Source organism: Aspergillus sydowii (assembly GCF_001890705.1).
Source record: "Aspergillus sydowii CBS 593.65 unplaced genomic scaffold ASPSYscaffold_5, whole genome shotgun sequence".
Taxonomy (NCBI): Eukaryota; Fungi; Ascomycota; class Eurotiomycetes; order Eurotiales; family Aspergillaceae; genus Aspergillus; species Aspergillus sydowii.
The window spans coordinates 552,010-567,290 of record NW_024467863.1 but is presented as its reverse complement, the minus strand read 5'-3'; the positions used below and the strand labels follow the sequence as shown (position 1 = coordinate 567,290).

The following is a 15,281-nucleotide window of genomic DNA, read 5'->3' as shown; positions in this document are numbered from 1 at the left end:
AGCTCAGTGATCGCAGGCATTTTCCCCTGTTTGCCGCTGCTGCCAACCAAATAACCAAATGCAAATTCCCTTTTTGCCGGGCGATGTTCGGAATTGGTTCGTCCCAGCGTTTTTTTTCCAGCCCGGCTAGCTCACTGCACCATTCTGCATCGTAAGGTAGACCATCGTGGCGAAACGACGATACCCTCACCCAGAGACATCGTGTAGGAGAGTGAAAGGGAGCTTGAACTTGTCCTTGTTGAACCGGCTGGAACAGAGCCCAATTGGCGCTCGGCCCAGCACTGGCACTCGGAAACCGGAGGGAGGCGTGAGGCACGAATCAGGGCCCCGGCAAGCTCGACACTGTTGCGAGAATCAAATCATCATCAGCTTCCATTCAGCAGCAAATAATTCATATTTTTGTCTTTTTTTCGCCAATTCGCCTCCCCGAGTTACGATCGTCACCGCTCTCTTTTCATTTCTGCGGCCCTCCCCTCCTCGCCCTCTCCTGTACTTTCTCAAGTTCTTTTCCCTCTGGTTCTCCCCTAATTTTCTTCCGCCCTCCTCCGTCCCCGACTCGCCTCTCTCCCTCCATTCCCGTGGTAGTCCTGCCAGCTTTCCCTGGCTGCGCTCCCTGCCGAATTTCGTCGCTTTTATTTTATTCTATTTTTCTTTTTTTGCTCTTTTTTTTTTTCAAGAAAAAGAAAATACCTTTTTTTTTTTTTTTTCAACTCGAGACCAACCTCTCGTTTCTTTTTCCTCCCACCCCCTTCCTTCTTCTTACTCTTTGATCTCCGCACCTATACGCGCCTGTCCCTGGCTAGATTTACTCCGTCAAACGAATCATCCTGGTCGATATCGCGCATTGTTGACGCGAAGCAGAAATTGGCTAGCAATCTTCCTTGACTGCTGGAGTGACTAAGACCCACTTACACGCCGGCTTCTCTTGGTGGATCACAACCATCTTGTGTTTTGACAACGTGCCGACTGCGGATAAAAAGAAGTTCCCACACTCTGATTTTCCTGGTGGATGACCGTGGGGACCTCAGATTAAGCATCTCAACCTGTCCTGACTTTCTTCTTCTCAGTGGAGTCGCTTGAGATCCTGTACAACACCATTGTCACCCTGACGCCGCATCGTCGAGAGTCAACAGCTCTGCTCATCGTCGATTCCTTCTGATCCAGCGTCTTCCTGCCTGTCGTTTTCGTGAACCCGTCCTGGTGAAGCCGAATAAAGTCGTGCCTGAAGGCAAATTCTGCGGAAAACTCGGCACGAGAGATTTGAGAAGAAAAAAAGAACACTTCGTGGGAAAATTTCTTCGAGGACGCGATTCCTGAACGTCTTCGAGTGTGCAGTCTCTCTGGCACGTTGATTCAGTGCCCACCCCGTCAAAAGACACCCGAAAAGAAGAGTTTTTCTTTTTTTTTTTTTTCGCCTTGCGATCAATGATCGGGACACCGTGAAACTTCTCGTCGCGCCAGTTCCCAGTCCCCGTGATCTCTTCCCCATCATCCGCACCTTGTTAGACGCGTTCTCCGCCTCGTGATGGATCCTAGAAATCATCCTTCCCGGCCCCCATCGACCACTTTACCTCAGGGATCCACGCCTCTATCATCCGCGCCTATCTCGAGCATGCCAATGCCTCAATACACGATGCAGCCTCAGTACCCGGTTTCTCAGCCGCACACCTTGCCCCCTCTCCAGCCGCATCACAGTCAGTCGCCGGCTCCCCACTCTTACATGGGTCAGCCACCATACCGGCCTGATATGAACAGGTACCCGGCGTCAAGTCATGATGTGTACGCGTCGTCTGCTGCGCCGATAATGCCTCATACCAGCGTGGGCAGCCTGCCTCCCACGTCTTTCCTCTCCCACCCAAACCCGCAGGCACAACAGCCGTCGCAGCACTACCCTCCACCTCACAGCGTGCTCCCACCGGCATCGAGTGCTCAGACGTACCCACAGCCAATCGCGCCGGCGCCTCCCCGAGATCGTCGTGCTGATTTCAATGGCGTTCCATCTGGTGCATTCAGCTTCAATGATGGAAAGCCTCAACATTGGATGGGCGCGGATCCAGTCGCCGCCAATGGTGCTGCCTACCCTGGAAAGGAATCCCCTCGAACTCAGGTCGTTGGGTCCCAGGGTCGACGTGGTATTCTCCCAAGTGTGCCCGGTCGTGCGACTCCGGTTACCAATGGTGTCAATGGCACGGCCAAGAACACTACGATTCCAGCGAAGGATGCAGACGGGAAATTCCCCTGCCCGCATTGTAACAAGACATACCTTCACGCAAAACATCTGAAGCGTCATTTGCTGCGCCGTGAGTATTCCTCGGTCTGTACGCATGAACTTTTCCATTTCGGTTGCTAACAAGCTTTGCGCCACGTGACAGACACTGGAGACCGCCCATACATGTGTGTTCTTTGCAAGGACACGTTCTCTCGCAGTGATATCTTGAAGCGCCACTTTCAAAAGTGCTCAATTAGACGTGGTAACCCCACCGGAGCAACTCACTTGTCGCACCCCAACGCGCATGTCAAGAGGTCACAACAGCAAGCTGCGGCAAATCCTGCAAAACCCGTCCAGGATGAAGTCAGTAGTAATGTCCCGCCTCCCAATGGCATCCCGGGTACGACTTACGGCGAGGGAGCCGTAAACGGCAATGGATTGGCTCCTGCCCGACCTGGGTACGCAGATCACCAGACTATGGGCTTCCCAATGTCATCTGTCAATGGGATGGGCCGTGGTCAGCATGAAGACGCGTTTCCCGGTGGTCGTCCGCATCAAGGAGCCCCCTGGCCAGCAGCTCCCAAGCAGAGCCCGTATCTCGTGCAGCCGGGTGCTGACCCCTCTGGTCACCAGTTGAATATTGACCGTACTCCCCTTGAGCAGGTAAAACAACCGGTTGTCCACGACCCTAAGCGCCCTGTGATGCCTGGACATCCCGGCCACGAGCTCGACTGGACCACCATGTTCCAACCCGGTGCCCCCGAAGGTTACATGAACCCCGTGTTCTCCCAGTCTATGCCTGGTGGCCAAGAACCTATCCATGCTCATGTTGATCCCGAGCGCAAATACTATCCCACCACCACCGCCGGTGCCCAGGAGGGTGGAATGAATGGTTTGTACATGGCTTCGACTATGGGTGGTGACGGTAAGTACTTGATACTACAGAAGATTATAATTGACCAGTGGCTGATGCGTGATTTTAGGTACTGTTCAGCCCGCCAGACCATAGAAACAAAGTGAATTTGACCTTTGGGAGTCACCGTGTGTCCCGTGTTCTACCCAGGTTGAGTTGTACATTTTCGCAATGATCTCTTATCGCAATTAAATGGGCGATTCCCAATTATACAAAAAGAGGTCGAATTACTCAACCGAGTCCGCTCTGGAACGTGTGTCCTCAACATGGCGTTTGCCTTCGAATTCAGCAATACTCAGTTACGAAAAACGATTTCTCTATCTGCGGGTTATCTTGTTAAATTCGTTTCCTTTTTATCCGTCTTGTCCAAAATCTTCTCAGCATTTTCTGTCGGTCAGTTAACTGACCGATGGTACGGGGTGTGGTTTATCCGGCGTCCAACTATAGACTCGGGCATCTTATTGTGTTTGCGGTTCTGGTTCCTCTCGTTTTTCTTTTTTTCTAACGCGGCCAAAGTATCTTCCTTGCGGAAGACTTCTGTCGACTATCGATTCCGTTCACGTGTCTATCTTGACCATCTACAGTTGAAATCCTGAGGCGCACGCGACGGCTGGGGTGTGTTCGGGTTTCATTTGCATAACCTTACGGCCGTTCCAACTCGCATGTTATTTTCCGTTCAAAACGTTCTAAGTAGGTCCGTACTTTCAGGTCGGATATAAGTGCCTGTGACATCGGGAGAGTTGCTGTTTTCCATGTTATACAATTTTTTCTGCTTCTCTGTTTTCTGCGTCTGTTACACGTTAGTTCTGTATGTTTATTTACGGTCTCCTGTCTCTCAGTCTACCCTTGAGAAGGGTGTGACTTCTGTCCAACGATTACATACGTCCGCGACCGGCGGCTTTTGTGGGATCCGACAGGACCAGCCGGTGCTGCAGTTTTTTGCAGACTGGTGCGCCTGTTTTTCGTGTCCCGATACATACTCCGGTCTACTTGCGAGGGTTTGATACGTCAGATGTTTACGCATCATTACGTTCTTGTTTCATTTTGCAGTCCTCTTTGCACGGGTTTCTTCTGCCGTCAGGGCTCGGACGGGAAAGCCAAGAAGGCCAAAAGCTACTTAGAATATAGAGCGAAATCCGAGAGAATAAGAATTACATTATAGATCTTTCTAAAAAATGTCATACGGTGCCATCAGACCCTCCGTCAGTCATAGTCCAATCATAGTGGGATGCGTTAGGTATTATTGTTATCATTGTTATGACTGTTGGAGCGCCGTTCATCCGGAATCCGAGAATTCCCTATAGCCGGCTCTGCTAAGGACGACCCCTCATGCTCGGGGAAGATGCAATTTATAAAAAGAATCATTTCCTGGACAGTGGACTGTTCATCGCCTGGAGAACCTTGAAGCCAACGTGGGGGGTCGAACGTTACCGCCAGCTCCGAGGATATCAGCAACCTCTGATTGGTTGGTCGCCACGGGTTGAGTCGGGGGATTCAGGATAACTTTTACAACCTCATCCAACTTCTGAAGTCATCGCTCCTCCCACTATATTGCGCTTGCTTCTCTCTCCTCCTGTCTCTTGTCTAATCCCTACCGACCCGTCTCCAACCACCATCGCATGCATCTGCCCCGCAGCGATCCCCCGTTTTACTGCCTACTTACCTTCCGATAACCTCCCGAGCGGCCTGTGATCGACCGTTATTCATCCACTCGGCTGGTCTCTATCTAACGCCATCCTATCTACCCAGCTCTCTTACTCCATTCACAGAGTAGAGTTGTCACATTCAGCCAGAATGTCGACGAACCGTCCCTTCCTGGCGAACTTCCTAGCCGCGTTCCGCGCTCAGTCAACCTACAAAGCATCAACCGCGGGCTCCCAATCCGCCACCGGCTCCTCGTCTCTCTCACCATCCCAGATCTCACAAGGCGCGCGGGCGATAGCTACAAAGGCCGCTTCTTCAGCGTCAACATCATCATCGTCATCATCATCATCATCGCCGTCCGCGTCCGTGCCTGCAAATGGCCAGCCGACATCTGAAACACATCACTACCACCACCACCACCACCACCAACCTTCACGACCACACTCTCACGCCCGCACACCGTTGAACTCGCACCCACACCAGCCTGCAGCAGATTACTCGTCTCCTTCTTCGCCACCGAGTTCTTCCTCAACGCCCATTCCTATCGCGAACACCCAAGACCGCCAGCGCCGCGGAAGCGATAGTTCCTCTGGCTCAGGTGGGTTCCGGGACGCCCTTGGCCCCGAGAAATGGTACATCGGTGGGCGGACCGCGGCCGGTGAAGAGCGATTCTACCGCCTGGGGATGGTGACGAAGGGCGGTGGACGGTTAGGAGGAAGTGGAAGAGTTGGGAGCATTGATCAGTTGAGTTTGTGATTCTAATGCTCTCACTATTTGATCATGCTTTCCGTCCCTTTGTTTTGCCCTGCTTTTCTGAACCAGAAAAAACTTCTCTTTTTTTTTAGCAACCTTTGCCCTGCGCGGCTATGAAATGACTTTGAACTGATAAACCAAAATTTACGACCGGACTGGATTTGGCGTTCTTTCTTTTCGGCTGGGCATTTTGGGGCGTTAGATTGTATATCTTACCTACTTCAGTCGGCTTTATTTTTTCTTTTCTCTCTTCTGTTTATACTTTGTTTCCGTTTTTAAGTGGATTGGTATTTTCATTTACTTTTTGTTATGGATGGTTAGGTTGGTGATTTGATATCCTTTTTTGAAAGGAAAAAGAACATGTATATGCGACCCGGGTCTGTTGACATTCGTCTTGCAAGAGCGTTGCGCCGGCCTGATGGACTTGACTTGTTCTAACTTCGATTTAGTCAGGCCAGGCAAGTCACATCACCGTGGGCCTATTTGTATGTCTTTCATCTGTTTATCTTCCTTGATGACTGAAAAGTATAGATGCGAATATAACATGCTACTTCACTCCTTCATCAGCCTTGTTATGTTCTACTTATGGCTTGGCTGAGCTCAGTCGGAGATGCTTAGCTTTTGTCTATCGGTACAGTACTGGTATAGAACCGGGAACGCAAAAAGACTCGGTCTATATAGCTATTAGGTAGGTAGGTAAGTAGATATGTAGCCAGCTACCTAACCTCACTTACCTACTAACCCCCCCGCAAAGAGGAAGACGAAGATAAGAACCCTTCCGCCTCCCCCCCGTCAACATCCCTAGCCCTATGAACACTCCTCCACCTCTTTTCCCTCCCAAACCTTAACCATAAGCAACCCACAAACTTCCCCAACAAAGACGACTCTGACTCCGATTCCGACTCCGCCTCCGGCGAGGAGACTCTAGCCTCACCCAGCGCCAACATCCCCCAACTTGTAATAAAGCACAACACAGCCAACGAAAACCCCATAGTACGCCAACCAAGACGCCACTCCACGAACCCGCCCCAGAGCGAGCCTAGGAACATGCCGAGGAATTGCGCCATGGTTTGGATGCCGAAGGCTTGGGCGATGCCTTGGCCCTGGTTTTGATGGCCGTGGAGGTGGTTAGGCCGGTTGGGTTGGGAGTTTTGGAGGTGAGGTTGGTTCTGTTCTTGTGTGAGATTGCCCGAAGTGACAGAGGAAGAAGAAGGTGATGATGATGATGATGATGAGCGGTTCTGCAGTTGGGCTAGGACATCCTGTGTTTCGACGAAGAGGGCCGGCGTGGCGAGATTGATTAAGAGCCCGATGAGGGTGAGGAGGATGAGGAAGAAGGCGATCTGGACTGGGGTGTTTGTGGATATAACTGCTAGGAAGATGAGAGGGCATGGGAGAAGGATGAAGGAGGTGAATGTTGGGAGGCGTGGGCCTTGAGTGTCTGATATGTAGCCTTTTTTTCACAGTATGCACATGTTAGTATACCTTATAAACCATTTGGACGGACTATATGAGGCTTGGGAAGTGCGTACCAAAGTATGGTTCCAGAAGGGCCGTTAAGGCTGATGGGAGGAAGGCAAGGCCTGCGCCTAGGGCTGTCCAGTTGAAGGTTGCTTCGACGAAGATGGGGATTGTCTGGGATGGTTATTGAGTTGGTTCAGAGTCAGGGAATATGGGGGCTAAGCGTACGGCGTCAAAAGCGGAGAACAGGAGACCCTGAACGAGGAGACCGAATGAAGAGATGACGACTCGAGGTTGTTTTGCTATTTCGAAAATAGTTGGGGGCTTGTAGCGTCTCACATGCTCATCATCCCGGGCTTGCTCGTTCGTGGGTTCAGTTCCGGACAGGTTTCTCGCGGCCTGAGTAGTATCTGCGAAGGTATGGTAGCCACCACTTTCTCGGTCAGGTAAAAGAGAAGATGAAGGAGAAGTGTCAAAAGAGGAATCAATCCACTTCGCCGCAACTTTCTTCTCAACAATCAACACACGCATCAATAAATCCACGCCAACGAGGGCAAAGGCCATTCCAAAAACGGCCTGATATCCCGCCGTATCATAAATAATTCCACCCAGAAGCGGACCAAGCAGGAACCCAAGTGCAATAGCTGAGCCTTGATAACCAATCGTCTGTCCTAAATTATCAAGAGGAACAGAGTCTGTAAGGAGGGCCAATCCCGCAACAGCGACCATGGCCGTTGCGCCGCCTTGTAGGAGGCGCGCAATGACAAACATGGCTTTGGACCGGGCAGCGGCCAGAAGGCCCATTGATGCGCCTAGGAATATCAATCCGAGAACGTAGGGCAGACGCCGGGTGGGCGCGACGTCAACAATGTACCCGAACACAGGGCAGCTAATGAACGCAATACCAGCTTCACACATAAGAAGGACGCTAACCCAGTACTCCCCTGTTTTTATTAGTCTTTTTGGTGAGTATTATTTCATAGGGAGGCGTACGGTCTTCATATGGAACATCCGCCCTTTCGGAGAGTGCTGTTGGCAGGATGGGGACGACCTAGCACATCAGCTGAGGTTGTAGTCGCTGGCCAGACTACTCTTACCATTGCATAGAGAAAGTAGTCCTGCCATTGAACAACTGTTAGCAGTTTCTGCAGAAGTTTTGCGATTAAACATACCGTGAACGAGGAGATCCAGACCGTCGCGATGATAAACACCGTCGAGGAGCGGAACCGCAGCAGCCAGGGCGGACCCTGCATCGCTTGCATTGTGGGATGTATTTTTGAGTATTCGGAAAGACACTGGGATATTAAAGAAAACCCTACATTCTTGACGGCACTTGCGAGTTCGTGGGATAAATGCATGGACCAGGAACAAATGCGGGCGTGCAAGATCGCCGCTAAGGTTGGCGACTGACATCAGTTCCCCACCACAACTATAAATCCCGGCGCAGCTCCAGCTCCCCAGCACGTCCGTTCACCAAGCTCGTCTCTCCTTACTAGCTAGGAAAATCCCCGACAATGCACTCCCCACACCTTCAATACCTCCAAAAATGCTTATCCCTTGCCGAGAAGTCTCCTCCGCGCCCCACAAACTTCCGCATCGGCGCCCTCCTCCTCTCCCGCAAAGACGGCGACCTCAGTACCGAGCAGGATGAGCTCCTTTCGACGGGCTACACAATGGAATTGGCCGGCAACACCCACGCCGAGCAGTGCTGTCTATCAAATTACGCATCTACACACTCGGTCCCCGACGAGCGCATAGCGGAGGTGCTCCCCGACACGCCGGGCCGCAAGCTAGTACTCTACGTGACCATGGAGCCATGCGGGAAGCGACTCTCAGGAAACCTACCGTGTGTGCAGCGGATTATTCAGACGAAAGAGAACGGGCGCAGGGGCATTGAGAAGGTCTATTTTGGTGTGAAGGAACCTGAAACATTCGTTGGGCAGTCTGAGGGATGCAGGAAGTTGACGGAAGCGGGGATTGAGTGGAGAGTGGTGCAGGGGCTGGAGAGGGAGATTTTAACTGTCGCGACAGCGGGGCATGAGAATGGGGAGGAGGAAGTGAAGGCTGCGCTGAGCCATGTGGAAACGAATCTGGATGACGTGAGTGATGACGAGAGGCAGAGACAGGCCCAGACGAAGCGGAATCCGAAGAAGCGGATGATGGAGGTGCCCGAGCCTAGGTAGATGAATAGACACTAGATGGCAGATGTATAACCTGGGGAATGAATGAACTGTATACTGTGCTTGTGCTGTGTGTTGGGGTGCTCCGCGCCCGATAAGATAAAGGCTGGGGGCTGCGGCCGGAAAGAGCTGCGGGCTTCGGAGCTGGCCGATGCTCCTCATCAGCCCATCTTTTCGCCGTTTTCCTATCCCGGCGGCTTTAAAGCCGGCCATCTGCTCTTGGAGCTATTGTCGCCCAGATATTTGCTTTGGATTCGAGTTGTCTCCCTTCTGCCTCGCCGTCTGCCCGTTGCCTTCCGCCATGTCTACTGTTGCAGCCGCCCGCTATGGCAAGGACAATGTCCGAGTCTACAAAGTCCACCGCGACCAGAAGACCGGGGTCCAGACTGTGGTTGAGATGACAGTTTGTGTCCTGTTGGAGGGTGAAATCGATACTTCGTGAGCTCCGTCGCTTCCATCATACTCTCTATAACTGGAGCAAAAGCTAATATAGATCTGGCGATAGCTACACCAAGGCCGACAATAGTGTCATTGTCGCAACCGACTCAATCAAGAACACCATTTTCATCCTAGCCAAACAGCATCCCGTGACACCCCCGGAGCTCTTTGGATCCATCATCGGCACCCACTTCATCAACAGGTACAAGCACATCCATGTTGCGCACACGAGCATCATCACCCACCGCTGGACCCGGCTCAACGTCGACGGCAAACCGCACCCGCACTCCTTTATCCGCGACAGCGAAGAAACGCGCAACGTCCAGGTGGATGTCACCGAGGGCGCGGGAATTGACATCAAGTCGACCATCAACAAGCTCAGTGTCCTGAAGAGCACGGGCTCGCAGTTCTGGGGCTTTGTTCGCGACGAATATACCACCCTCCCTGAGGTGTGGGATCGTATCCTTAGCACAGACGTCGAAGCGACATGGGCTTGGAAGAGGTTCTCTAGCCTCGACGAGGTCCGCGTAAATGTGCCCAAGTTCGATGATACCTGGGAGGCGGCGAGGAATATCACCCTCAAGACTTTTGCGGAGGATAACAGTGCCAGTGTTCAGGCCACCATGTATAAAATGGGCGAGAAGATCCTGGCACATCAACCTTTGGTTGAAACCGTGGACTACTCATTGCCCAACAAGCATTACTTTGAGCTTGGTAAGTTTATTTCCTTTGTCTAATGCTTCTGTTACTGATCATCATTCTAGATCTGAGCTGGCACAAGGGTCTCAAGAACAAAGGCAAGGATGCCGAAGTGTTTGTTCCCCAGACCAACCCCAATGGACTTATCAAATGTACCGTTGGCCGGTCGGACGGGCTCTGGAAGTCCAAAGCTAAACTATAGACCAGTAATTTATTCAATACGGAGTTGGGAGCGATTTGTATATAGCGGGCCTGGAATAATATGCACTTCAATTACACAAAAAATACCATGGCAGAAACCGCAGTCTGCGTAGTATTGCGGACTGAATCCCGGCATTTGAGAAAACACTTGAACATTTGAACTCCCACCCATGCGCTAGAGAGAAATATCATACATAAAGTGATACATAGAATACAGTATATGCCGCTGGTATCTAGTAGCCGAGCAATCAAACCAAATCAGTCACAACTAAAATCTACCCACTCAGGCCGAGGACTTGGCCTCCTGGAAAGTCTGCTTCACTTCCGGTAACTGTCCGATAGTCGACTGAGGCCCGATCCGGACAATGTTCTCCTCATACGGGTGCTCGAGGCCCTCGAATGCTGCCACTCTGTTAGCCGCCTATTTCCACAAACAATAGCAAATCTTAGAGTGGGGGTACTAACTCTTCAGCCTCGCTAACCGCTTGTCCCTTAGCCGGTTCTTCGGCAACATCCCCCTAACTGCCCGTCTCAAGACCTCACCTCCACCCCATTTCTCAAACATCATGTCCATTGTCATGCTGCGTAGGCTACCGGGGCGAGTGTTGTGCGTGTAGTACTTCTTCTGGAAACGCTTCTTGCCAGTCGTGCGGAGGTCGTGACAGCCAACGGCGACAACGTAGTCGCCGCAGTCCGTGGACGGGTCGTAGATAGGCTTGTGTTTGCCCATGAGGGTGAGCGCGATTGAGGAGGCAAGGCGGCCGAGACTGCGGCCGTCTGTACCGACATCAACGTGGTGCCATGTTCGCGAGTAGGCGAGACGGGTCTGTATAGGGCAACATGATGGTGATTAGCATCGGGGACTTTTTTTTCGCTTTGCGGAGTCGGGAGTGCGTAGGTTCAGGCAATTGAAGTTAATGGATGGGGGGAAATAGTTGAATATACCTTTCCGATTGTCTGCGACATCTTCAATCAATTGTATGCCTGGCTGTATCCAGGTCCAACCTAAACGTCTTGACTTGCACGCAGACAAGACTCGGGCAAGCCAGCATCAAACCAAACCTGAGGTCTTACCGGATGAACCAAAACCCCGGACCTCCGGGCCTGGCTGGTTAGTCCACGTGACCAAACCACAAGCCCTACCACTCTGTTCCCGAAACGGGCTAGCGTCACAGACTAAGCGAAGTCACCCGCACGGATTATTGTGTCCCCATCAATCTCAAGTCGAAAGAAGTGTGCAAGACGTCGACGACAACTTCATCCCACCAAATCCCCCAGCACACTCCCCCTTCGACACCGACAAGGGCCATATAGTCACCATGGCTTCCGTCCCGAGTGTGCAATGCTTCGGCAAGAAGAAGACGGGTAAGTTATTTCCTTGGTCTTGGGAATTTTACAATGCGCTTGTGGGTGCTTCATGGACTTGAGGCTGATCGCACTGGAATTGTTTAGCTACCGCTGTCGCCCACTGCAAGGTATGAGAGATTTGCTTTTTGTTTGCACCTGGATATCAATCGTCAACGCCTTCGTTATTATTTCTGGCATCTGGTTTATGTCCGCGGGATTCGAGTCGGGGTCGACCGTTCGAGATGATTGTTACGATGGATGTGTGATATTGGATTGGGGAATGAAGGGTGGTCTGTCGAGGAAGAGAATGAATGAAAAAAGACACTGGGGCGAATTGCTGTTGTTTTACGACACCACAGTGCACGCCAGAAAGAACCTGCACCCGACTCGATCCCGATTTTCATTTTCGATACACTACAACTCAAGGAAGGGACATGAAGCTAACGATCGAACAGCAAGGCAAGGGTCTTATCAAGGTCAACGGCCAGCCCCTCTCTCTGGTCCAGCCTGAGATCCTCCGCTTCAAGGTACGACAACTCCCCGCTTCGTGTTGAATCAAGTCGAAAAAAAGAAACCCACTAACGCTCTTCTCTCCGCATAGGCCTACGAGCCCGTCCTCATCGTTGGCGCTGACAAGTTCGCCGGTGTCGACATCCGTGTCCGCGTTACCGGTGGTGGTCACACCTCCCAGGTCTACGCCATCCGCCAGGCCATCGCCAAGTCCCTCGTCGCCTACTACCAGAAGTACGTTGACGAGCACTCCAAGAACCAGCTGAAGCAGGCTTTCGTTCAGTACGACCGCACACTCCTCGTTGCCGACAACCGCCGTGCGGAGCCCAAGAAGTTCGGTGGTCGTGGTGCTCGCGCCAGATACCAGAAATCCTACCGTTAAGCGAAGCGTTTTTTGTCCGTGGAACTGGACTGGGACGGGGCGCTTGGTTTCTGTTATCTATCTATCTACCTATCCTATCCTACCTATCTTCTCTTTTTTTCTCGGAATAAAAAAAAGAACTTCTTGAACGAAACGAATTTGCGTTTGCTTTGCTTTGCTATAGCTATGCATTTGCAGCATTGATGATAAAATTAGGAGAGAGGAGCTGGAAGGGGGTGGTGAAGGAAACTGGTGTCTGTCTTTGCTTTGTGCGGTAGTATACTGGGACCCTGGGAACTGCAGGGGATGAAATGGATGGATTGATGTCGCGTCCTGCTGGGCAAATAGAGGGATCATGTACAACCTCTGGTTGCTGCAGTGGGGGTGGAAATGTAATGGTGCGATACTGGCTCTGTCTCGACTGGATTTAGTATAGGCCAGGAATATGAAATATCACCCAATTTCCGTTATTTTTCAATGTTGCATCATCAACTTTTAGCGCGTGAGCTTGGTTTTCTGGACTCGTATGAATATTATACAATGCCTTCTGGCGCACAACCTCTCTCGACCCTACTTAACGTCAACACTGTCACGTCTAGACCTGTGTACACTAATGTGCTAATCGGGATATAAGTACATCTTTGTGCATGGCGCCGGTCAATTAATTTTTTAATCGAAGTGCCAGCCATCGATTCTCAAGGGGATGATATCTGTTAATAATCTCGCCTAATCCCTATCAAGATGTAAATGTTGAAAGAAAAAACCAACTACAAAGAGATTAGCTTGTTGGTCGCTGAGATGACAATGAAGAAATGATGTAAAAAAAGAGAAGAGACATTGTGGCCTTGCTGAAAGTTAAGCCGATACACTGTCGCCTGCCCAACAGACACCGCCATTGAGATCAGCGCCTACGGCCCCGTGGCCTTCATTTTCTTCATCCTCAGATCCATCAATGGAGAGAAGATGGAATCTATTTGGCAATGGGATGGACTTCTTTGGAGCCGCTACCTTTTTCGGGCCAGTTGGGATCCTTGGGAGTGGCTCGGCGCAGTCATCGGGATAGAATGCGATCTTCATTCCTTTGTAAGTGAGGCGAGACATCATACAGGAACGGGCAAAGAGTGCGTTGTGAACGGAATTAGTTGAGATATATGCGTTGTCATGCCTGAATTTCACTGAAATAACAATCAGGTTGTGGATATGTTCCATGTCCTTTCGAATGAGGCCTTCGGTAATATTCGGGTTGGCATTGTAGATGACCAGATTTCGAGAGGCTCCATTGCCAATCTTGGATCGAACATAGGGTGGAAGATAAAACTGACGGTCATTCCATAGAACCTCGACCTATGAAGGTTAGGCATGTGGAAATGAAGTCGAGTAAGAAGGCTACTGGAGTGTTGTGCTTACTCGTTGTTCAGCCACATACAAACCGTATGCTCTCGAATGGTCCAAAAAGTCTTGAGCCGCGGTTTCCTCAACGAATGAAACGCTTGCCGTGTGATCTCGGTTCCAGAGGTAGATATGCAGAATGGCGCCGCCTTTCACGGCGTCCACGATATCTCGGTGGGTTACCTTGTCTGGAAGACCACGAATCATCACGGTGCGTTGTTCAGATTGTGGTGAAGATGACGTGCTTCTCGAAGGCTCCCCGTACTCGTCCCTCTCGTCACTGCGAGAGTCCGTCAGGGCACCTTCTTCATCATCATCGTCGAGTTCCGCTGCGAAGTTTTGATGTTTCTCGTGTGAAGGAGCAATGTAGAGCTTAGAACATCCATTTACTGTAACATGCTTTTTGGCTGGTTCTTGCCTTCCGTTCTCATTGGCCACAGGGAGAGTATGTTCGGAATGCGGTGCGCCGTAGAGTATCAACTGAAAAGCTTAGTATTGGAGGTTATGTGAATAGAGAAGCATGTCCCTACATCAAGGGTTTCTTCAGACAGCCCTCCACTTATGAGCGAGTCCTTCAACTTCGCTGTTATATTCCGTTAATGATTGACAGAAGGTCGAGGATGATTGATTGCGCTAATAAGACAACATACTGAAGTGGCGAGAGATTTCAAGCTGTTACCTCCCAATCGATAACGATCAGCGCGAGGCTATCTATGCAAATCTTCACGGCTTACCAGTTGTTGATATTCCGCATTGGGAATAGTTACGAAATCCGAATTTGGAGGCATATTCTAGGAAACTGGTGAGGAATTGCAAAATCAAAAGTGAGGGATAGGTAAGTAGTACTTACAGCGTTCGATCTGCTGGGATGTAACGGACATTAGTTGTGGTCGTCTTGATAAGAAAATATCAAATTAAGCTCGTGGAGTAACAGAAGACGAGGCCGATATATAGAGCTCCGAAAAAAAAAAAAACAAACAGCCAGAAAATGAGGCAGCGCAGCATCGAAAGAAGGAGTTCCATCAGTGAAATAATTACTCACTTTTGGGACAAGGGGCCTGGAGAGGAATTTTGAAGACCAACAGATGATGCCATTGTGGTTGGTTATCTGGAGCTTCATTAGTGAAAGAAAGCTTTAAGATAAACCAAAGAGAGAGGATAACACAGAAAAACAAA

General features: G+C 50.7%; 8 protein-coding genes across 8 annotated transcripts; 5 read left to right on the top strand and 3 right to left on the bottom strand.

The window, feature by feature from the left end:
* Positions 1 to 1,525: 1,525 nt before the first annotated feature.
* ASPSYDRAFT_31259 (uncharacterized protein) lies at positions 1,526 to 3,218 on the top strand (the record flags this gene model as incomplete). Its single annotated transcript, XM_040844854.1, has 3 exons — positions 1,526 to 2,300; positions 2,373 to 3,134; positions 3,193 to 3,218. 3 exons carry the CDS (start codon positions 1,526 to 1,528, stop codon positions 3,216 to 3,218), a joined length of 1,563 nt encoding a protein of 520 aa, XP_040702407.1.
* A 1,698-nt stretch (positions 3,219 to 4,916) lies between these two features.
* Positions 4,917 to 5,522, top strand: ASPSYDRAFT_151977 (uncharacterized protein; the record flags this gene model as incomplete). The annotated part of the gene is made up of 1 exon (XM_040842154.1): positions 4,917 to 5,522. One exon carries the CDS (start codon positions 4,917 to 4,919, stop codon positions 5,520 to 5,522), a length of 606 nt encoding a protein of 201 aa, XP_040702406.1.
* A 571-nt stretch (positions 5,523 to 6,093) lies between these two features.
* On the bottom strand, positions 6,094 to 8,233 carry ASPSYDRAFT_202069 (uncharacterized protein; the record flags this gene model as incomplete). The annotated part of the gene is made up of 7 exons (XM_040843812.1): positions 6,094 to 6,622; positions 6,719 to 6,972; positions 7,052 to 7,154; positions 7,209 to 7,924; positions 7,974 to 8,031; positions 8,078 to 8,098; positions 8,153 to 8,233. 7 exons carry the CDS (start codon positions 8,231 to 8,233, stop codon positions 6,257 to 6,259), a joined length of 1,599 nt encoding a protein of 532 aa, XP_040702405.1. The 3' UTR covers positions 6,094 to 6,256.
* Positions 8,234 to 8,494: 261 nt separating this feature from the next.
* Positions 8,495 to 9,163, top strand: ASPSYDRAFT_31256 (putative DRAP deaminase; the record flags this gene model as incomplete). Its single annotated transcript, XM_040844853.1, has 1 exon — positions 8,495 to 9,163. One exon carries the CDS (start codon positions 8,495 to 8,497, stop codon positions 9,161 to 9,163), a length of 669 nt encoding a protein of 222 aa, XP_040702404.1.
* Positions 9,164 to 9,461: 298 nt separating this feature from the next.
* Positions 9,462 to 10,499, top strand: ASPSYDRAFT_151560 (urate oxidase; the record flags this gene model as incomplete). Its single annotated transcript, XM_040842109.1, has 3 exons — positions 9,462 to 9,598; positions 9,666 to 10,312; positions 10,363 to 10,499. 3 exons carry the CDS (start codon positions 9,462 to 9,464, stop codon positions 10,497 to 10,499), a joined length of 921 nt encoding a protein of 306 aa, XP_040702403.1.
* A 44-nt stretch (positions 10,500 to 10,543) lies between these two features.
* On the bottom strand, positions 10,544 to 11,534 carry ASPSYDRAFT_44968 (mitochondrial 54S ribosomal protein uL13m). The gene is made up of 3 exons (XM_040846945.1): positions 11,444 to 11,534; positions 10,964 to 11,324; positions 10,544 to 10,900 (listed from the first exon to the last, which is right to left on the bottom strand). The coding sequence occupies exons 1-3, from the start codon at positions 11,462 to 11,464 to the stop codon at positions 10,782 to 10,784; spliced, it is 501 nt and encodes a 166-aa protein (XP_040702402.1). The 5' UTR covers positions 11,465 to 11,534; the 3' UTR covers positions 10,544 to 10,781.
* A 228-nt stretch (positions 11,535 to 11,762) lies between these two features.
* Positions 11,763 to 12,839, top strand: ASPSYDRAFT_44967 (40S ribosomal protein uS9). Its single transcript, XM_040846944.1, has 4 exons — positions 11,763 to 11,863; positions 11,951 to 11,973; positions 12,301 to 12,372; positions 12,447 to 12,839. Exons 1-4 carry the CDS (start codon positions 11,818 to 11,820, stop codon positions 12,735 to 12,737), a joined length of 432 nt encoding a protein of 143 aa, XP_040702401.1. The 5' UTR covers positions 11,763 to 11,817; the 3' UTR covers positions 12,738 to 12,839.
* A 732-nt stretch (positions 12,840 to 13,571) lies between these two features.
* Positions 13,572 to 14,893, bottom strand: ASPSYDRAFT_57864 (RNA-binding protein; the record flags this gene model as incomplete). Its single annotated transcript, XM_040849442.1, has 3 exons — positions 13,572 to 14,060; positions 14,124 to 14,585; positions 14,840 to 14,893. The coding sequence occupies 3 exons, from the start codon at positions 14,891 to 14,893 to the stop codon at positions 13,572 to 13,574; spliced, it is 1,005 nt and encodes a 334-aa protein (XP_040702400.1).
* Between the last annotated feature and the right edge of the window lie 388 nt (positions 14,894 to 15,281).